The 22792-nt window shown below is 46.7% G+C and overlaps 1 protein-coding gene across 8 annotated transcripts in view; it reads right to left on the bottom strand.

Annotated features, from left to right (window-relative positions):
• Positions 1–471: 471 nt before the first annotated feature.
• Positions 472–22792, bottom strand: part of AFF2 (ALF transcription elongation factor 2) — a 454063-nt gene continuing 431742 nt past the window's right edge. For all 8 annotated transcript variants that reach the window (XM_049644415.1, XM_049644417.1, XM_049644419.1 and 5 more), the window contains 8 exons: positions 21348–21643; positions 20749–20812; positions 17480–17616; positions 12180–12251; positions 11735–11828; positions 9595–9647; positions 4124–4314; positions 472–965 (listed from right to left, as the gene is read on the bottom strand). In XM_049644415.1, the coding sequence (XP_049500372.1) occupies positions 844–965; positions 4124–4314; positions 9595–9647; positions 11735–11828; positions 12180–12251; positions 17480–17616; positions 20749–20812; positions 21348–21643 (1029 nt within the window). In that variant the 3' untranslated portion in view covers positions 472–843. The remainder of the gene's footprint in view (positions 966–4123; positions 4315–9594; positions 9648–11734; positions 11829–12179; positions 12252–17479; positions 17617–20748; positions 20813–21347; positions 21644–22792) is intronic.

Here is a 22792-nt window from a genome sequence, read left to right as displayed (position 1 = left end):
AGGGCAGTATTTTGGCTCCTAGGGTGTGCACCCACTTAACTGCCCCTCAAAAGGAGAGCTTTACACAAAGAGAATCCCAGGTGAGGATTTACGCTTTACAAATAAATGTTGCCACTTCATCTCATTAAAATTTTAAAAATAGGGCATCAGGGAATGGATGCCAGCAAGAAAAGTGCTCTGGTTGTATGCCACGGTATTGTTGAAGAGTGGCATTGCTACGCTTGTCTATTTTCTTAATACTCTTGATTTTATGATGTTGCTACAACATCTAACCAGTGGGTTTTGACAATGAAAATTCTCACCTGGAGACTGAGACTGTGGGAACCACAAAAGATTAACAATGGATTCTGAAATACGCTCTCTTCTGGACATAAGAGTAGAGTTTGGGGAATGGCTATTGCTGAAAATTTGAATCTTTGTAGGTCCTTTGTGTCTAAGATCATATATATATATATATATATATATATATATATATATGACATCTCATTTCAGTTCTCAGGAACCTGTTATCATCACAAGTATTTCCCATTCTTTGTTTTGGGTAGTGTGGTCTTAAAACAATACTGTAGGGACTGTGTCATCATATCAAGCACAAAAAGATGGTGGGATCTGAGAAATGCATACAAAATACTGAAAAATGACTAAGTAATAAAACATATACCGCTCTCAAGTTGTAGTGTCCACTTACAATGACTTCTGTTTTTCACAGGTATCAAAAGAAGTGTAAAAACAAACAGAATCAAAGAGAACTTTCCCAAATGAGTGGAGTTCCACCAGTGACCGTTGGTGCTCTGGTAGAGGTAGAGTGATGGGTGGTGATGCTGGACATGGGGGGAGCACCCACTACAACAAATGGGCATCGATGCGCAGCCAACACAGTCCCTGGCGAACGTAGCGGACGAGATTGGTCATGCTGCTATGCTGGGTCAGGGGCCCCATCAGTGTGTCCAGATCGCCAAAGAATTCTGAAAATCAGAGCAGACGTTGGTCAGGCCTTTAAGGATCACCTCAGCAATATGCGCCAGACTGCGTAAGCTGCCTTCACGCACCAACGCAACCACATGGACGCCGAAAAAGTATTCGTTGTTCATTCATTCATTCATTCATTCAACAAAAATGTACAGATTACCTCCTGGGGCCCAAAGCTCCACAGGTATAGGAGGCACTATTATTTTAATCTCTAGGTAGATCTAAAAACTCTGAAGCATAAATAACGTTTGTATGTGTTACTGGGATTAATAAAGCACAATTCCATTTAAATCTGTTGATTCCTGGTAAGTTTTTTCAAATCACTATGTATTTTCTCAGACAGATAGCAGATTTTACAAATACATTATAATCCTGTGGAGGTTTGTGAGGTACACACACACACACACACACACACGCACACACACACACACGCACACACACACACATCACATTATATACAAAAATGTATTTGTCTCCATATTTGTATATGTTCATATAATAAAGATACATAACATTTATATATATTGAAATATACACAAAATACATAGATAAAATAAAATGTATTTAAATCTATTTTGACATCACATATACAATTTATATTTTTAGATATTATAAATTTATATTTGGACGGAGGTCCATATAAAATGGTAGGGAACAATGGTAGATAGGGTATCGAGCTGTTTGCCACTGCATGTATTACTGAGTTGAAAGTATTCTTCTGTCCTTTTGTCTAAATGAACTGAGTTTACCAATTTTTCTCGGCATGATGCAGACACAGCCAGTGAACCTGGACAGCAATTACAGCCATCGGCATCTAACACTAAATACATGTCTAGGAGGCATCTGATGGGGTAAGTCTTATTACCAATTCCTTTAGGGAAGGGAGGCGACCTGCAGATATCTGTCCCTCACAACTCCCACCTCACCCCCAAGGACGTGGATGGCAAGACTACCCTGCTGATTTCCCTCCAGCTGATTGGGAGAAGGGGCAGTGCTGAGACCACACTGCTAACCACGGAGACTGCAGTTGTAGACAGTCTGCTTTGGAGCGGGGTGGAAGGTATGTGGAAAAGACTAGACGCCTTCATTTGATTATGTGATACTTTTAAACCTGTACTATGCAATACAAGTAACTTCTGATAAAGGAGTAAATTATTTTTGGCATCTAAAATACATTGTTACATAACACGATATTAAGGGAAATGTTCAAGGACCTAGTCATTGTTGAGTGAACGTGAGCCGCGTGTGAGGCAGGACACCCCCTGGGTGTTCTCTGTACAAAGCCCACCGTGGCATTCCTAACTAGATACCCAGGTCACCATTTTCATAAGTGCTTCAAGTAAGCATCTGGGGAGGTAGGGAACAGGGTTCTAGACCAAAGGCCTATGTGGACAAGACAGAGGGGGTAAGGGTCTCTGACTCCACGCAGTTCAAAAATGACAAGCGTGTGGAACTCAAGGCTTCAAACAGGAGATTCCGAACTGGGCCCTCTCCCCAATCCACTGCAGAGCCCGAGGCCAGCATTAGCCGGGAACATGTTCTTTCTGCTGGTAGAGTGCAGAGTCGTTTTGATTCAGTATCAGGCAGGGAACTTAACAACTCTTGACACACTGTGCTAAGGACAAGATTAGCACCGTTTCCCTTGAACGTCAGCACAGCCACCACATCGCTCCTGGAAAGTTCTGCAGTTAATTTAGAAGGAATTACTTTTAACAGATTTTGAAAATGGATGCAATTATGACGGCAATCCATAAATATCGAACTGCCCTCCAGTTACCAATACAAAATGAGACAGAGAAGAGTGGAGGCAGACAAGCTAGGCAAGCCTTAAGATGCTTATGCTTTCGCTTGCAGTTCTAGAACTCTTGGATGGGCCTGGCCATCTGGACCAGTTGTCTTTGGATTTTCATAAGCGTAGAAAAGTAGAGAAGTTAAGAACTGCCCACTACTCAGGTAACCGAGGGCAGGAGCTCTCTGAAGGTGAAGGGTTCAGACTCTGGAATCACACGGTTCTAGATCTAATTCCTGCTTCCAACACTAAGAGCTGCGATATCACGGGTGAGCTTCTTAACCTCACCGAGTCTCAGTTCTTCTTTATCTACAAAACAGGGACACATGAGGCAACAAATAATACAGCGAACAGCACAGTGCCTGGCATGTAGGAATTGTTGCCCAATTTCTTCCTGGTTACCAATATAACCAATACATGTAAATAGTCCCAGGGCTCGGTGGGAGTGTGTAGCTGCACTGTGGGTCGAAGTCTCAGGTTACGGAACGTGCTTTGAGAGCCACAGAATTTTTGAGTCATATAGATACATAATAATACGGAGTAAGAGAATAAATATTTGTTGGATCTCTTCCTCGTACCTGCCATTTTACACTAGCTGCTTTATACATCATTATATCCATTACAGCAATGGAAGCTAGGAAGCGGCTCATGGATTTCAGCAACTTGCCTGAGGTTGCCCAGCACTGCATGACCCAGGCGGGATTCTAACTTAAATCACCAGGCTTCACAATCTGTACTCCCAGTCCCTGGCCACACGGTCCCTCTGCTCTAAACTGCCGGGCGGTCTCTGCTGATTCCGAAAGGCCCGCATCTGTGCCCACCTTGATCGTGACTGCTGGGCCAGAATCAGCCACGCCAAATAAGTGGCCAAACAGCACTGGCTCACTCTCTGGTGAAGCAGGGTCCTCTCTGCGTTTGTTTTGTAGAAAAACCCACGTGTTACCACAGACACAACCCCCCCCCTCAAAAAAAAAAAAAAAAAAAAAAAAAAAAAAGATTAAAGTTGATGACAGAGGCCAACAGGATCTTAATTAATTTGCAAATCATTCTTTTTCACTTGGCCTCGGTTTCTCTGCACTGATCCTTACCATGGGGTGAAAATCTGAAACAGTCATTTGCCAACACATCACAGCTCAGATTAGGTTAAGCTTTGAAAGAGGAAAAAAAAAAAATCCCAGGGTCTTTGTTCACTTTCTCAGCAAAAAACTGGTCGCCGTGTCAGCCCTGAGTTAACCCCCCTCTCCTCATCTACACCCTGGAAGCCCGAGAGACAGAAAGATAAGGCCACCATGGAAAACTCTAGCCCTTCGGAGCACGGTTGACTCGACCGTGGTCCGCGGACGTGGGGGGAGCAGACACGCATACCTTTGTTCTCTCTTGTCAGTTTGTCGGCCATGTCCCAGTGTTCGTAGCCCCGTAACACGTTGCTGGTGATGTTGACGTGGCTGGCGGCCATGTGGTGAATGCGCTGGGGGATGGTGACCGGGCCGTTGTTACAGCTGCCCATCGCGTTGATGGGAGAGACGTTGTTGAGAGACACCGGGGAAGGAGTGTTCCTGGGGAATGGGGAAGAGACGGGCCCGGTTAGGCTGGCCGCGAAGAGCGACGGCAGGCTGCCAGGCCTCCGTCACCACACCGAGGCCTCATGGGAACATCGCTGCCGCTGTGAGGGTTAGCACGGTGAACACGTATGAAGCTCAAGTGTGGCGAAGCTGGTCCTCAGAGGACGCCCTGGAGCTCCTGCCAGCACGTCCGTTTGCTCTAGAGACCCAGTGTGGAGAGTTTACTTATTATCACTGCGTTCCAGCCTCGTCTGACCAGCCCACACGCGGCTACGGTGCCAGGCTCTGGGATGAGCCATGCTTCTCCTTTTCTAACTCAGTTAAACACTGACATCTCACTGCCTCCTGCAGACTCCATATGTACTGCTACTTTCGTTTTCAGATCCCGGAGAGAGCTGGGTGAATGTTTCTCTGGCATTAATTCTATCCACCAATGTAGCTCTGACTTTGAATACATTAACACGAGTTGTGATGTTTCAGAGAGACAAACGGCTCAGAGCTACAATGATCTCTCTACCTGCTGCCAGAATGGCTACTGGCATAGGAACGACTGGATGCGCGGTGTTGGGCTATTATCAAAGTGTTTTGTGGAAACCAGCGTGACAATTTGCTCCAAATACAGTCACCACGATAAACAAAATGCAGTTCCTCAAAGCCCCCTCCAGGAGCAGTCTTAGGGATGCTGGAAAAAGTAAGATTCTGAGTATCTCTTTAAGATTCTGGAAGACACGCTACAGGGATGGCTGTTAATTGATGACCATTCACCCGCACGCTGTTTACAAAGAGAAGTCTTCACAGTTCCTACTTCGGGCAGAACCAATGTTGGGATATAAGTTTTGGTTTAATTCTTTAACGTCGGCAACAAGGAGTCACCTGCCGTCTGCACATAGCATGCAGGGCCTGGGTGGCTTCCTGGACACAGGAGCGAGGCCCGTGCACACCCCCGGCCTTCCTATCCGCGCGCACAGAGCGGATGTGCAGCCTACACACAGGATTTGGGGGGACGGCCATCACAAAGTACCAAAACGCTGGAGCGCTGCTAAGCCAATTTGGGAACAACTCACCCTGATGTGCCTGCCTTGAGACTCATGCAGGCTGTGCTGAGCCACGTGAAAGCTTTGGTCCATTTTCTGGAAACAGAGTGTATCTTCTGGTATGTTCTAATATGAGGGGGAAAGTGGATCCCCACACTTGCTGTGCACTTGTCTGTAAGACGGAGTGAAGGTTTCCTGCTCTGTTTATAGTTTCTGAGATCTTTTGACCCTTCTTGATAGAAAGATTTATCCTCCAGGGAGGGGTGGGGTGGGGTGGGGTGGGGAGACAGACGTCCCAGCTAAGGAACCTAAGCCCAGAAGGGTTAACTAATGACAACGTAAGGCAAGAAAAGAATATGTCCTCATTCGTAATCACTGGAGGAAAATCACAAGGCTGTCAGGTGTCACGAATGTTGAAAGGGGAACTGTGTGGTGCTGGGGACAAAGTACGTCCTGGAGTCCCAGGACGCCTGCATTCTAACCCTGGCCGTGTGCTCCTGGCCATGCCCCTTCCCCTTGCAGAGCCGTTCCTTGACGGGAAGAAAAGCCCCGATTCAGTGATTTCCAATCATGTCCAGAAGTCACGAGGGGAAACACATCATGTCAGTTTACTTTGTACATTTTAAAAAGGACTTTTTAGGGGCGCCTGAGCCTGGGTGGCTCAGTCAGTTAAGCATCGATTTCAGCTCAAGTTATGACCTCATGGTTCATGGGTTCAAGCCCTGCATCGGGCTGTGTGCTGATGGCTCGGAGCCTGGAGCCTGCTTCAGATTCTGTGTCTCCCTCCCTCTCTGCCCCTCCTCCACTCGCACCCTGGCTCTCTCTCTGTCAAAGATGAATAAGCATTAAAAAAACTTTTAAAAAGTAAATACTTTTTTTTAAATGTTTATTTATTATTGAGAGAGAGCGAGAGAGAGAGAGCGCGAGAGAGAGAGAGCCACCTGGGGAAGGGGCAGAGAGAGGGAGACACAGAATCTGAAGCAGGCTCCAGGCTCCGAGCCATCTGCACAGAGCCTCACGTGGGGCTTGAACCCACGAACCATGAGATCATGACCTGAGCTGAAGTCAGATGCTTAACCGACTGAGCCACCCAGACGCCCCAGTAAAAAGGACTTTTTAGTTGATAACAGTGAGGTGCTGAATGAGGGGCTTTCTTTGCTCGTGACTTCCTACTTCCTTGTCAATAACCGGTAGAGGAGGCAAGGAGAGCCAGTGCATGGGTTTGCTTTTGGACATGGCTGGTCTTCCGGGTGGCTCTAGGAGTGCCATCCTGCCGAGCGGATCTGCCTGACGCACCGTACTAATGAAAGAATTCAAACCTGCCTAAGGAACTGTGACCCTGGCCACAGGAGTGTGATGCCACACGCATCTCCCGGGGAGGGGGTGGGTGGCCCTCCAACTCCAACTCAGCTCTCGCCCCCTGCTTGGGGTTCCTTGTCCTGTTCTCTTTCTGTGGGTCTACCTGTAGATCCTGTCTTTGTCTTCACATGTTCATGGCACACGCAAATGAGCGTGCACCTGCAGGCGCACACCTCCCGCCATTAGCACACGGGTCCTGTCCACCTGTCTGCCACACTCGCCCTCCCGCTGTTCCTCAGACGCATCAGGCGCCCCGTACTCCGGAAGGTGGTTCCTGTTCCTCTGCCTGGAATGCACTTCCCCGGGTATCTCCATGGGCTGCTCTCCACGATCCTTCTTGAACATCCCTGTTCAAGACCAGTGTACTGCTCCCCGCCCCACCCCAGACGAGCTTTTTAATCCCCTTCCTGGTTTCCATTTGCTCTATGACATCTACCACCATTTTTGCATGCCGCGTATTTTCTCCTGCTTTTCTCCACCAGAAAGTGGCCTCGAGGAGGGCGGGGATCTTTGCCTGTGTCACCCAGTGCTGTGCCCGGCATCTAGAACAGTGCCTGGGGCACATACTATGTACTTAAAGAATACTAGTTAACGAAATGAATGAACTGTCTTCCCACCACCCCTCTATCATTAGTTAGCATCCAGTACCTGTAAGAGGCTCTGGAGAGGGTAGAACAACGTAGAGCACAAGGGAGGGGGATCATGTTTATCAAGTGCCTGGCAGGGCGTCCCATCCATAGTACTCACTCAGTGAACACTATTTACCAGGTGAATGAAAAATGAATGGCCCTTTAGCGGAGACAGCAAATAGTCTGGGGGGGGGGCAGACCCATTCCTTTCTGACAACTGAGGGTAGGTGCCTCCAGTGAAGTGTCCCCCAACGGCGGTGGGCGCTCCAGGGGTGCGACAGTGTGTGCTTTCCGACTCAAATGGTAACCGCGACACCAAATACCGCGGCAACGGCAGCAGCCAACGCTTGTTAAAGTATCTGTGTGCTCAGATATTACCTCTCAGCCTCAGCAAAAGTTTGCCATGCCACGCTCAGTAGCAAGCAGATTTTTCTTCTCCTTCCTCCAACCGCTTCCTTGCAATTTTCTCCCCCAGCCTTCAAGGTCAGGGGTTGCCGCTTCCGGAAGGTGCCCCGCGAGTCCCTGTGTGGTGCCAGCCACCGTCCTTCACTGAGGAAGCCAGGCTGTGGTCTTGCTTGCATACGAGAAGCCTTCCCTGACCATGTAGGGAGGTCCAAGCTCTTTCTCCCCTGGGCTTTCACAGAACTTTCTTCCCACCTGTCACCTTCCTGCGCTGGACCGTGTGCTCCCGGACTGCAGGCATTACATCGAATTCAGCTGTGTCCCCAGCCCCTCATACGGAGACACACCCCAAGTGCTGAATGAACAGGACGTAACCCCTGGGTGACCATTTTGAGTTGCCTCACTCAAAATCTCTATGGCCTACGAAAGGGAGCGTGCTCTCTTCAGACAGAAGCTGCTTAAAACATCCTTTCAGGAGGCTTTTAATGTGACTTCACAAGCTCAGGATGTGTTTGAGTTCTTTCGTTTCAGAATTAAAAAAGTTGTTTTTCCCCAGAAATCCTTTAATGGCCGCTTACCTGAACTTGCCCTTGCTTTACCCTGTGCTCAGAGAAAATAGCTTTCTCTGGGCCTTTGTGGTTATTTTTATTTTCCAAACTTCCAGACAGAAGCATTCTTTTGCTTTTGTTGTTCGACATAAAAGTAAGACTTAATCAACAATTTAAAGGATACTTCCAATACAGTAATTGAGTTAACGTGCAGGTTTTAATGGGTCTGTTCCCTCCCTCTGAATGTGTGAACGATCTCAGAGCAGAGTTCACGTCCCACCGCTCTGGGAGTGCGCTTTGTGGACATTTATAAAGTGGCAGAGGAGACTATTTTACTCTGGAAGAAACGTATGGATCAGAGATACGAGAATTTGGAGATGATGAAAAATGGGAAAGAGCGGCTCTTTGTGGAAGCCTGTGTCCGCAGTCATGGAGTTTCCCCTCCCGCTGGGGGTGGGAGGTGGGTCTGTGGCGGCGAGGGAGGTCCAGGAATCAGAGGAAACACTGATGGTCAAGCACAGAAAGGCAGCCGTGTGGCCAGGTCCTAGACAGACGCTCAAAACCTCCCTCTTAGAAGGTACCTGTGTTCACAGGGGCCTCGGAGGCTGTTGTGTCCAGCCCTTTCATCTCAGATAGAGGGAAACACGGCCAGTGAGGGGGAGGGGCCACTCAGCCCACAGGGAGCTCTGGACAGTGGGAGGGGCCCGGGACCCGCTCCAGGAGGTTCTGACTCCCACCTGCTGCAGGCAGACCGGGCAGCCCTGCGGGAGTGGGTGAGTCCATCGAGCCTTACGCCAGCGGTATAGCAGGTGGTTTTATGTATTTTAGGTCAGGCTGTTTTAGTATTAATATAAAAATCACCACGAAGGCTCAGATAATTGGCTGACTAAGTGCCTTCACGTTCTCAGCACTATTATGCCTTTGGTTTTATTAAACAGCACTTACTATACATCAATGAATATTTCATTGGTCTTTCATTACTGAGTGAATCATTGGAAAATCACTGCCGCGGAGTTAACTTTACCCTGCCTCTCTTGAAATGGCATGGTGCTTGCCATCTCATTAACAGATATTTTTATGGCCATAATTTGGCTTCAAGATCACACAGTTAAAGAAATTTGGAATGCCACCATGTTGAACTTTTCTGTCTGGCCGTTAGCTGAAAGCTGACTAGAATTTCGTGGGCACCAAAATTACTCTAGTCTCAGAATTGACCTCTGCTCCTGAGCTGTCAATACCAAATATCTGGGGTCTATTAAGTCCCCTGAGTTTCTGAAAAAGCAATTTTCATGAGATACTTACTTTCCATTGCCTACCCAGGGAGACGGTATCTGAGCGACTTTTGAAGCATTTTGCTACAAAAGAGAGAGAGAGAGAGGGACGTAAGGACATCTATTTTGTGTTTTATTAATTCAGAAACAGATGGAAGTGTGATTTAGAGAACATTAATATTGATTGCAGCATTTCGGGAATGCACACTATGACACACACTCGATGAAAATAGCTGGTTAGGATAATTAGTGGGCTCCAATCAGGACCATGAAAGTCACTTGATGAAAGATCGTATACACTAAAAGGCCCAGTGAAATCAGACTCAGTTCTCCAAGAAGTGGTTTAATTATCCTCATCTGAAATTTATTCTGCAAAACAAGCTCTTCAGAGTGCTGGCAAGCTTTTCTCCTGTAGCTCCCCTGGCAAACTTGTTCCCCGGGAGGCGAGGTGGCCCGTAATTTCTGCCATCCCAGGAAGGTGCCGGGAGGCAGCAGCGGCGTTGTGTGGTCGATTCGGTTGCGAATCACCTTGATTTGCTATCTCGACAGGCCAATCCCTGTTTGGCAATGCAACTGGCCCAGGGCCGCGCTGCCTTGGGACACTAAAGCATCCTTCTCTCTGAACGGGACCGGGCTGGTCTCAAAACCGGGCCTTCTGCATTTGGCGGAGCACACACTTGCACAGCTCTCAGCACCACTGCCTCAGGACAGTGGTCCGGCTCATTAGAATGACCTCCCCAGGTCAGAGCCCAAGGGGCACAGGACCAGGACCCCCGGGGGCACTGAACCCGACCCAGGCCCGCCTTTGCAGCGTCAAGACCGAGCCTACGCTCTTCCATTGCCTCCTGGGTTCTGGCCCAGCCCCCTTTGCAAATGGGGTGCTGGGCAGGGTGGGCATTTTCAGGAGCCCAGTGAGCACGCAATACTTCTCTGGAGACTCCAGGTTTTAATCTAAAAGAAGCTCAACACACTGCTGGAAGAGCGACTTATTTAACATCTGTTTGGTATCACACTTGGGGGGATGGGACCCAGAACTGTGCTCTCACAAGCCCTCCAGGGCATCTAAATGCCCACTCAGGTTCGACGATCGCCTTTCTAGAGCACGGCTGGAGACCCGTGGACACAGGAAGGGATGGGCAGCTGTCGTGTGCCACCCGTTCAGCTACGTGAGCACCAGCTCCACGGCACGGTGAGGCCTTGGCGAGCTTGCCCTCTTCCCCACCCTAGTCAGCGTCCTCACACAGCTGTGTGATGTCACTCATGGGACTCGGGTGACACATGTGAGGCCATGACTGGATTCATTTCAAATAACTTCTTTGGTGCAATTTAGTCAAGCAGTCTCATGCACTTGGCAGAAATAATAATAATAACAACAACAACAATAATAATAAAATCATCCTTCCCTTTTATGGCTGGACCAACAGGAACCTTGAGCCTTCTCAAGTCTAAATCATGGTCAGTGTTGGGGGGCAAATGAAGCAGAAGCTTCACAGATCATCGAGCCAGTGACACTTTAGAGGCCAGACTAAGCATCAGGCTGGTAGTTTTTATCTGGGCTCGCTCTCCAATTCTGGCATTCTCTTTGCAGTTAAAATACCTTTTTTCTTTTTGCTTGCCAATTAAAATTTCCAGCTCCCTAGATGACGGGTTTCTCTTTCTTTCTTTCTTTCTCTCTCTCTCTCTCTCTCTCTCTCTTTCTTTCTTCGTGTGCTAATTTATTTTGGTAACCAAAGCAATCAGTTGTTTTAAAGTGCAGCCACCATACTCCAAGACTCTCCACGGCCAAAGGGAATGGCTATCCCCCCAGAGCCTGGGGTGGCTGCAGTGACTTCTTTCACTGTTGAGAAACTTTGGGACTGGCCGTTCACTTAACACGGCACTGGTCACAGCCACAGTCACAACCTGTGTCCCCTGGTGGGTCCGCCACACACAGTGGGGGAGAAGGCATCATTTCCCTGACTGCAACCAGGAAGATGCGAAGTGCCATTTTGCTTGGACCAAACCTGAGCTCTCTGCTGAGCCCTGAGGCAGAGGCAGGAGGGCCACGGCCGGTGGGCATGCGAGGTGAAGCCTTTGGCAGCAACGACCTTGACATTTAATAACATGCCTGCCACATCTCATTAGTGATTTTATTCACTCAGTACTTACAAATTATACAAAATAAGGATTACCTTAAAATATTCCATCAGTGATCTGGAGTACTTCATGGCATGGTCCTTCTTCAGCTTAAACATCCGCAAGTAGAGAAGTGATAAACATCTGTAGCTGTGGTGATGAGGAAGGATTATGTTAATGCCGGTGCGTAATGAAAGCTACACGTTGTCAACAAAATGCTGATTCATAGTTTGCGGTTCCCCTCCTACGGTTCTTGAGGAACACCAGTGCAAAAAGAAAAATTTTCAAAAGAGAAGGGGTAAGCATTAAAATCCCATCTTGATAAGGCTATAAATTAGGAGAGTAAATGTTTAGTCAGCGACTGAAGAAATCCATTAGTTATCCTTTAATAGTTTAATGGAAAACAAGAATAATGATCTGGGGTAAGCAGCTTAAGTCGATCTGGAGTTTTCAAATCCTTATGTGACATTTCAGCTGTTTCATAGCCTCCATGAGACTTACCATAATACTGCCAGCTTTTTGTCCCCGTCCGAAGCCAAGGGGCTTGCAAAGTTCTTCAGTCTCATCGCGTACCTTTGGAGAGAAAGGACAAGCTCGAGTGCCATCTGTGTGACCCGTCAGAAACTCCCATGCCTCGGTGCCACATTTGCTCTGGGTGGGAGAACGAAAGCACGGGCGAGAGCACGCTTTCCTGGACACGTGCAAAACGACGATGGACAGAGTGACATACAGAAGGGAGCTCTGGAGAGGTCAGCTGAAGCGGGAGCCCGTGTGCCAGGGCAGGGCCGTGGAAGGTCTGCTAAACGCCGGCAAAGGCATAAGAAAGAACGAAATCTTGCCATTTGCCGGGACATGGATGGAGCTGGAGAGCATAATGCTTAGTGAAGTAAGTCAGAGACAGACAAACTCACTCGCATGTGGAGTTTAAGAAACAAAACAAACAAGCCAAGGGAGGAAAAAAAAAAAGAGAGAGAGAGACAAACCGAGAAACACTCTTCACTCTAGAGGACAAAGTGATGGGGAGGAATGGGGAGATGCGTGGAAGAGGTGACGGGGGATTGAGGAGGGCACTTGTGATGAGCACAGGGTGACGTATGGAAGTGTTGGATCACTATACTGTGCACCTGAAACTAATAGGACATTGTAGGTTTATTAACTGCAATTTATTAAGGGGCAGAGAGACAGGGAGACACAGAACGTGAAGCAGGCTCCAGGCTCTGAGCTGTCAGCACAGAGCCCGATGTGGGGCTCGAACTCGCGAACTGTGAGATGGTGACCTCAGCTGAAGTTGGATGCTTAACTAACTGAGCCACCCACGTGCCCGCTAACTGGAATTTAAATAAAAACTTAACAAAATAAAACAAGTGCTGGCAAAAGGTTGTTTCTAGGACCACTCTAGCTAAAGACATTCCTGGCTTGCCACGAGAGGTGGCCACAAATGTCAGTCTCAGCTGACTTTATGACAGACGAGGTAAATAATACACGACTCTGTGTGACACGGGCATGGGGAGCCCACAATCACACAGTGAAAGAGGTCTTTTCTAATGGCTCGGCTTTTGAATATATTCTTATAGAAAGTGGTTTTGTTTTGTTTTGCTTTAAAGGAAGGTCGATTTCACAGCATTTGAAGGTCTAAGTGCCCTTAATTTATGGTGCTGGTATATTTTGTCTTTCCATTCTCTTTAATTGTTACTGTTCCACACTGGGGTGATCAAAGGTTGAGCAGCTCTCATTTTTTTTTCTTCTAGCTGAGCACATCCCATTCTGGGCATTTAGACTCTTGAAAATCAATTCATTGCATAAAATCATTGTCTGAGCTTTAATGCAATTTCACAGGTACCTGTGGAGGAATGAGTAATGGAGTTCAGTGTTGCAGAAGGAAGCTGAAAGTGTGCAGGCAGCGTGGACTAGTTCTCATTTACGAGAAGGTGATGGGGAGCCTGTACCACGGACTCCCTGTTTTCGACAGCCTCTCCAGAACACCAGCACCCCTGGGCTTGCCCCCCAAGACTCGGCGCCCTGTCGGCATGCTGTTATCACCCTGCTCTCCTGGCTACCGCTCCACTTCTGCTGAGGGAACATTTTCCAACAAAAGGACCTGAGCACGTGATGTGGGTCCCTTCTGTCGTTGCCATATTAAGCAAAAGGAGTTTTATTATGTAATAAATCAAACTGTCTTTGACAGTTGGATCGCTGAAATGTCAACTCATTGTGATGCCCCACTTGTTTGCACAAATACATTTCTATTGCAGACTCCCAGGGCTCAGAGCAACTATAATTACTTGGAGGAAGAAAACTGGGCTCTCTCTCTGTGGCCAGCATACTGTCGGAGAGAGAGTAATAAAAATCTCTGCAACACAATATTATGCTACTAAAAACTATGTTCATATTACAGTCTCTCCATAATTGCAACTACTTTCAAAGACCTAGTTGCTTTAGCCCATTTTATTCTCAACTGAAATTTCTCTCTCTCTCTCTCAAAAAAAAAACAAACAATTAGACACACACACGCTTTACAGAAAATATAAAAACTGTCCACGTAGAGAGAGGGCACACAAAGAGGTGCATGTAAAACTGGGGTGATCTGAACAAAGTCCATGGATTTTATCGGTGTTGGGGGAAACGGGAGAGTGGGGCCACAGGAACTTATGGTATCATTTCTCACAACTGCACAAGAATCTACAATTCACTCAAAAATAAACTAAAAATATTGACTTTAAACTAAATGTTCAGGGGTGCCTGGGTGGCTTAGTCAGTTAAGCATCTGTCTGACTCTTGGTTTCAGCTCAGGTCATGATGTCATGGTTTGTGAGTTCGAGTCCCATGTTGGGCTCCATGCTGACAGCATGGAGCCTGCTTGGGATTCTCTCTCTCTCTCTCTCTCTCTCTCTCTCTCAATCTCTCTCTCTGTCCCTCCCCCACTCATGCACTCACACCCCCTGCCCAAAATAAATGAATAAACTTAAAAAACAAAAAACGTGCATACATTCTCCATTGACTTTCACCAGGTTCTACTGAGATCTACTCCTGGGGGGAACAAACTATCACATAATGAGAAGACAACAACAGCTGTGCTTGGAAAAAAATATTTTTTGCTACATAATTATGGAAAAAGACTTGTTTTCTAATGGAAATAAATATTACTCAAAGATTCACATTGCATTTTTACCAAGAACAAGATATGTTCTGCTTTTATATTTTTAAGACAGCATGTTTTTTTTTCCTAAAAGAAAATGAGTTAGAAAGAAAAATAGAGTGAGATAGAAAACACCCATAATTTCACCCTACTGCAGCTATGATCTCATTTCCCTTCCAGGTTAGTCCACAAGCAGAAACATGCTTTTCATGGTCAGAAATGTTGTGTGTATATAATTCTGCAGCTCGTTTTTACTTTAACATTGTATTATAAACATTTTCATGCAGCTACATAGTCTCCGTCATTGTTGCAATTCAATGGCTGCAAAGAATTCTGTTGAGTGTACTACAGTGTAATTACTTACTCTTCTGTGATTGATTATTTGGTTTGCTTCTAATCGTGTACTATAATATATGCCAAACTGAAAACCATACAGATAACTTGCTCTACTCTTGCAATTATTTCCTTCAGTACAGGAAATTCAAATTTCCAGAAGTTGAATTACTAGCTGAAAAGGTATGAATGCTCATTTGTGGAGGTTTCCAGCAAAGGAGAGGCCTAGGTCACCATTAGTGTGTGTGTGTGTGTGTGTGTGTGTGTGTTTGTGTTAACACTAGGTATTAGCATTTTTATATTTTCTTGTTAATTTAAAAAGTGCCTTTTTTAAAGTCTGCATTTTTGGAAGGATAGAGAACATGAATTTTCTCCATGTTTCTTCACTAATACTGCCCCTCAATTTTTTTAAAGTTTATTTATTTTGAGATGGGGGGAGGAACACAGAGAGAGAGACAGACAGACAGACAGACAGAGAATCCCAAGCAGGCTCTGTGCAGTCAGTACAGAGCCTGATGCGGGGATTGATCTCACAAACCCTTGAGATTGCGACCTGAGCCGAGATCAAGAGTCAGACGCTTAACCAACTGAGCCACCCACGTGTCCCGCCCCTCAATTTTTTTTATGTTTGTTTATTTATTTTGGGGGGGGGGAGTGAGACAGAGAGAGAGAGAGAGAGAGAGAGAGAGAGAGAATGTGCACAAGTGGGGGATGGGCAGAGAAAGGGGGAGAGAGAGAGAATCCTAAGCAGACTCCGCTGTCAGCAGAGTCTGATGCAGGGCTTGAACTCATGAACCGTGAGATCACGACCTGAGATGAAACCAAGAGTCAGAAGCTTAACTGACTGAGCCACCCCAGTGCCCTGCCCGTCAATTTTTAATCCTTATAAGTTTTGTGAGAATTTTCATCTTGTGCATCTTGGAAGAATCACTGGCAGCCTCGAATACACTGAGAAATCAATTTCCCCTTAAAAAGCTACAGAATGGCAGTGGTGGCTTTCACAGAGCATAAAGTAAGTCCGAGAGATACTTCACATGCTTCTCTGAACACAGAAAATTGGAAGGTGGCTGCCTGGCCTGGCAAGGTGAGGCTGCTGTCCTCATAATCTCCTTACTTTTGTGGCTTTAACTTAATCATCTGATTCTATGCAAGCATAGTTTTTTTTTTTTTCTTTAGAATAGTCCACACTCTTTTGATCTTTTGGAGTGCTTTTCTGGGAAAATATGCATGCTAAACGTGTCCAGTGTTTGTGTGAAGGTTTAATTACAAGGGCCTCAGATTTGTAACCGTTTATGCAGACACATGCAACATAGTAAAAACTAGGCCCAGCATAATCAATTAATGGAGCCAGAGGTGACCCGGAAATAAGGACCTATCAGGTAAAGAATGGATCACTCAATCTCAAAGGCAATTATTTACTCCATCCAGCAAATGATGGTGCTTTCCCACTATTCAGAAGTGGATTAAATTATTTTACAAATATCTGCAGGTTACCGGAAAATACCACGATGGGCCTTTCTTTTCTTTCTCCTTCTTCCAGGAATTTTTCTGATTACCCACAAATTCTCCTCCATAGAGACCAACAAGAGGCCCCCCCCCCCTGCTACCACCTTGTCTGTTTCCCTGAAATTCCAGACACATGGGAAGTTTACTGTGCACCTGTGGCCTTAAATGTCAACTCTGCGGCCCCTCCTTTTTACAGTTTTTTTAAATGTTTATTTTATTCTTGAGAGAGAGAGACAGAGCGTGAGCAGGGGAGGGGCAGAGGGAGAGGGAGACACAGAATCCGAAACAGGCTCAAGGCTCTGAGCTGCCAGCACAGAGCCGATGCGGGGGCTCCAACTCATAAACCGCGAAATCACGACCTGACCTGAGATGGACGTTTAACCGCCTGAGCCACCCAGGCGCCCGTAATCATGGCCCCTTTTTAATAACTGAGGCAGAAATACTTAGAAAACATGGTTTATAACAGGAGTCCCGATAGTGCCACCTTTCTTGAATTGCGCTTTGGAAAGGCAAGTGTCAATGCCAAATGGTAAAATTATTACACTTCACTTCCACCCACCATGTTTCCATTTTAATTTTATGAAGGTTGCAAATTATAACACTCACATTATAACCTCTGAAGGGGGTCATTTATCAAGGCAGTGTCCATCAACTATAAATTTTCCATGACGTTAATCAAATGGTAAGAACTAATTATGATGGCTTCTAAGAAGAAGATGCACGGGACAAACCATTAGGAGGAGGAAATGATATTTTTGGAAAACACAGCAGATTCTAATTATGAGGGAGACGAGCTTAGGAAGATGGCTTTGGAAAGGCCATGAACCTGAGGAGCTCCACGGTCTCAGAGTACATGGTGTATGGAGACTTGGCTTCCAGAGGGTCGCGCTCCATCGCGTTGCCACATTCGGTGAACGACAGGGCTGCGTCGGCGTAATTCACGGCTTTGCCAAATTTCTCAAACTGAAACGGGAAGATCGCTCGTGAGCACGATATTGCCTCTCTTCTCCCTCTTATAAAGGAGTGGATCTCAACCCGGGGCAATTTTCCACCCCCCACCCCCGGAAACATTTGGCAACGTCCAGAGATATTTCTGGTCATGAGCACGAGGCCGGAGAGACTGCCACACATTCCCCAAGGCACAGGACAGGCCCCGCGATGGAAAGGGGAGTCGATGTGTGACTTTGTATCGACAATGACGCAGCTGATTTAAGGTTCTATTGTCATGACACTGGCGCTGGTTGAGAAGAGAAAAGGCGGCCAAGGTGGCGCGCGTGTCGTGGTGGTGTTATCATATATCTGTGGTACTGTTGTTGTCAGTATTTTTTAGTGGCCCGGCATGCAAATCACTGCCTTGGCTAGTTTCTATGCAGTGAATGGACTAGCCTGGTCATTGCAGGGTCCTATGGACAGAGCTTGCAATGAACTCTGTTTTTGGTAAGGCTCCTGGACCAGGTCCACGTACAGTCTGTGCTTGGAACTCTTTGGGAGCACGTTGACCCCCACCCCAGGAGAAGGGTAACAAATTGACGCTATTGTCATGACAAATGTGAGGCTTCAGTGCGACTGTTGACAATAATCACATCACTTTCATTGTAAATGATGGTCTGAAACAGCGTGTCAAAAAGCCAAAAAATATAGCACTACTAAATATTTTAGTTTAGTAAAATTTTATTGCAAAAGGTTTTAGCCCTGATAATGGTCATGATTAAACTGACTTAGACATACTGATTTCTTTTTTATGTGTAATGAATATTATATATGACACTTTTATAGTGAGTATTTTATAACAGTGTTTAATGTTTTCAATTTTTGATAGCGGCATGTAAGAATTCCACTAATACGGAATTTTATGGAAAAGAACCGGTATAATGCAGACTTAGTTATTTTAATTTTCTTGTATACCTTTTATCAAAATATTTTCTTGCGACTGTGAAGGTTTCAATTCTCAAAATGGCAGAGAGGCTGTCTCTAGCAAAGGATTAAGTACAATCGCTTGTTGTAAGTGACTCTATAACAAATGTTCTTCGGCTTTTACATACCGCAGGAATTCTGTGGTTTCCTTACTGTAAGCTGTTGTGGGAAAATACTGGTTTCAACCAAATTCAAAGTGGTTTGATGAAAACCTGTGTGTGTGTATGCAAACTATCTCCTTCTTCTCTTGCCTTACAACATTATTTCCTTAGGTAATCCAGCTCCAACTGACTCTCCCATGGGGAAATTAATCTTTACATCCTGAGTTTTCAAAGTGACTTTTCATTCACAAACCCATAGCTGCAAGGCTGCTTAAAGATCTCCTAGCCCAAACCTCTCTTTTTTTCCAAGAGAAGAAACTGAAGTCCACATGGAAAATTACATGGCCATAGTGCCAATCAGTGGCCAGGTCGCGCCCCCTTCCTGGGCCTCAGTTTCCCCATCCATGAAACGAGGGGCTTGAACTACAGAGGGGCTTCTAGCCCTGACACAGATATAAGCCTAGCAAAGATATCTTCCTCTAGATGGGTGTTTCTCCACCTTTTTTCCATCATTACTACCTCACCTCTGGCTACTGAGGGAGCTATTTCAGATATTTTTTTCACACAGCTCCACTGAAATTTCAATGCCAAAAATATATTCATTATCTCTTTATGTACTGTGGCCTGGGGGGGGGGCAGGTCACACACCATTGCAATGTCTGACTTTTTTACTTTACCCCCCAAAACTGGCTTTTGCCCCCATGTGGGGGATGAAATCCCCACAAATGAAAATGCCTTTTCTAAATGGCTTAGACCAAGAGTGATTTTGGGGGTACACATAAAGACGACAGTGGAAGGTACAGAGTATTAGTTCTTAATCACACGTATGTATCTCTGTGGCTGTGATGCTTCTCAGTTCTTCTAAATCTCACCCACATGGTCTCCTCTGCACATCCCACTCTTCCTGAGCCCACGGACCAGCTTGTCAAGAGAACGTTTATGTGCTCCCTTGCCCTGATTTTGACAGGGTCGACCCCAGAGCACTTCTGTGCTGCTGCGGAGTTGAGGACACACCTTCCATATCACCGGCCCCCCATACAATGGTCACGGGCACCGTCTCCCCAGCATCTCTGGTGCAGCTGGACCCGAGCCTGCTTTGTCTTTTTCATTTGCAGGAGCAGAGGACAATAGTTTTCAAAGGACGGTTCACCCCACAGAAAGGTTAGCTGTAGACAATACCTGAGCAATTTGGACCATGGTGGGGAACTGACAGAAAACAGGGAAGCGTCAGATGCAGCTGGTGTTGACACAAGTCACAGCCCTGCCAGGGCCTAACACCGCGGGTCCTCTAGGTCCTGGGTGGACCCAATGCCATGGTGGAGGATACCATTGAGAGCCTTCTCTAGGACAGTGGAGAGGGTTAATGCCCATACCAGGGTCCCAGTCTCAGAACTTCTGATTCCATTTGTCTGGGGTATGGCTTGGGCATCATGTTTGTTTTAAAGGCCCCCAAAGAATTGTAACACGTGGTTGACGCCCCCTGTTGGGAGGCGCAGTCAGAACAACTCAACAGGCTGAGCTCATGGTTGATCTAGGTGGCCAAGACCCTTGGAGGCAGCGGGGCCATGCGTCCTCAGAAATCCAGATGACAGAAGTTCCCTTCTCTGTGTAGGGTCCTCGCCTGGCTGTACGCCTCACTCTGGAAACATGTGATCGATGCAGCACAGGGCGGAGGTTTTTCTACACACCCGGGTTTCCCAAAGCCCATTTTTGAGGCCACTTAACCAGCTTTCTATAACCTCTCTGCCACACTGGTCCTGATTTATTGGGACCAATGGGGGTTCCTACTTTCTCCAGGGCAGTTTCAAAAGTCATTTGAAAATTCACTTGAAAGATAGCAATAGCGTATGCCATTTAGCTCCTGAAGTTAGGGCAAGGGGAGGAAGAGCAAGAACATGGATGATGGCAGGGCAACACTCTCTCAAGGACTTGGGAACTATGCTGTGAGGAATCGACCAGCCCCAGTCTCCCTGTGTCAGAGCAGCGAGGAACTCTGACTCGTATGTAAAGTGCCTTCTTGGTTCCCCTTCAAAGCATAACACCTTAGTGGGAGGAAAGCAACGAGAGGAACAAAACCTACCAGTGCGTCAGCTTTGTGCTTTAGCTTCTTAGCCTCTTGCATGTAATAATCAGCATTGTGAACCCTAAACAAACGAAACGAACTCTTTCAGCAACCAATGTTTCATCTTTCTGCCGACAGCCAGAAGAATCACAGATTATTTCGCTATAAATCCATTCCAATACAATGCCCTCAAAAAGGTAGGTGAATGCCCTCCCTTGTATGACAACCAGCCTGGAAATATCCCCAGAAGTGGAACGTGAAGTGTGTAATGGAGCATTAGGATAAATAACTGCCCCTCTAACCCAGGCATTCCATGGTCTGAACATTCCACAGACCCAAACGAACCTGGCTGCCGTTGACACACTGTTCCATCTGAGGACGCGGATAAGAAAGGGGGACAAAGCAACCTAGAATTAAGCACCTGTCTTTGGAAACGGTAACAGAGCTCCATGATTAAAATGGGCCGAAGACATTTCTTGGTGGGGACAAAGCTGTGCGTGGGGAGGAGGAGCTACTGCCAAGGTCTTACTTTGGGTGACACGTGGAAGGTGCTAGAAAAGCCGTAAAGCCTCCACCCCCCGCCCCACCGTGTCCATGATAACTGGGGAACAACATACGAGTCGTCAAAAGTGAGCTTGGGTCTCCGGACGTTGGTGGTGCTGCTGGACAGAAGGGGCAGGGCCGCCCAGGACGCCATTTCCAGGTGACTGCTGTCCATGAGGCCAGTAGTGATGGTAGATGTGATGGTGGAAATGGTTGTGGTAGTGGTTGTGGTAGTGGCTGTGGCAGTGGCGGTCGCAGTGGCCGTGACAGTGGCGGTGACAATGGCAGTAGCAGTGACAGTGGCAGTGGCAATAGCAGTGTTGGTGACCGTGACGGTGGCAGACGCGGTCTTTTTTGGAGTGTCTCCATCCTGGGAAAAAAGACAAAGATATACTTTGAATGTCAAGCACATTAGGAAACAAGGCAAGAGAAAAGAAAACAATGCGTACAGCTGCAGGATAAATACGTGATCCTGGTATATCACCAGCTTCTTCTCTGTGACGACACCAACCCCAAGCTAGTCAGGCACTGTGATTACATAAGCCCCATTACCCCATGAAGACAGCCATTGGCAAATCTGGTAGGAGAGGTGGGTGGGGATAGGAGGAAGGGGGAAGGGAGGGAAAGAAAGATAGATGAGCAAGGAGAGAGAGAACTGAGCAAGAGAGAGAGACAAACAGAGAGACAGCGAGACAGAGAGAGAGAGGTGAACCTGATATGTATACTTTTGATAAGGGAACGGCCCAGAACTTTCACTAGGGTAAATAAGTACCTTAGTCACTCTGCAAAATACCAAATTCAGTGCAGCAAATACCAGCATACCAGGCCTTGTAGCCTGGGACCAAGCTGCCCTTTTGTTCACTGAGGTCTTGACTGATGTCTGTGTCTATGTCACCTGAGGGCCTCTGGGATGGTAACAGCTCGACCAGATCAAAACCCAAATGGGTAAGAGACTTCTGGGTTTCACTCTGAACTGTCACTGCCCACAAAAAGAGTGGGATCCAGATGAAGAAAGTAGGTGGCAAGATTTATAATCCTGTGACAGTATGTGTCACGAGACCACGTGCCCTGTTCACACGGTAGACTCTGCCCTCCCCACCTGGCAATGGTGGGATGATCCTGACTGTTCTATTTCTGGCCATGCTTTGCCATGGGACCTCTTTCTCCTTCTGCTCTTCTGAGTTGCTATCTCCCTAAGGTTGGTATCTACCAAGGTTCATTCCTCAGATCTCTGCTTCCTTGACCTTGGCAGGATTTGCCAATCGTGTATGCATTGGCACAGATTTGACAACATGCAGATTACTGCCAAATGGAAACCTCGATCTTACCTTCTCTCTGGAGCTCTAGACCTGCAGTGATCACCTCTGGATCATTACCACCAAGATGGCACATTAGTACCTCAAAGTGCTCTGAAACCAATTTCATAACCAAAGCAGTCCCCTCTTTCCATTAATGGCAGATGGTCTTCTGTGTCACCAAGGTTGGATTTCTCCATGTCAGTAAGGGCACTGTGGTCATC

Source organism: Panthera uncia, chromosome X, assembly GCF_023721935.1.
Source record: "Panthera uncia isolate 11264 chromosome X, Puncia_PCG_1.0, whole genome shotgun sequence".
In the NCBI taxonomy this organism is placed as follows: domain Eukaryota; kingdom Metazoa; phylum Chordata; class Mammalia; order Carnivora; family Felidae; genus Panthera; species Panthera uncia.
This window is presented reverse-complemented; position numbering and strand designations above follow the sequence as displayed.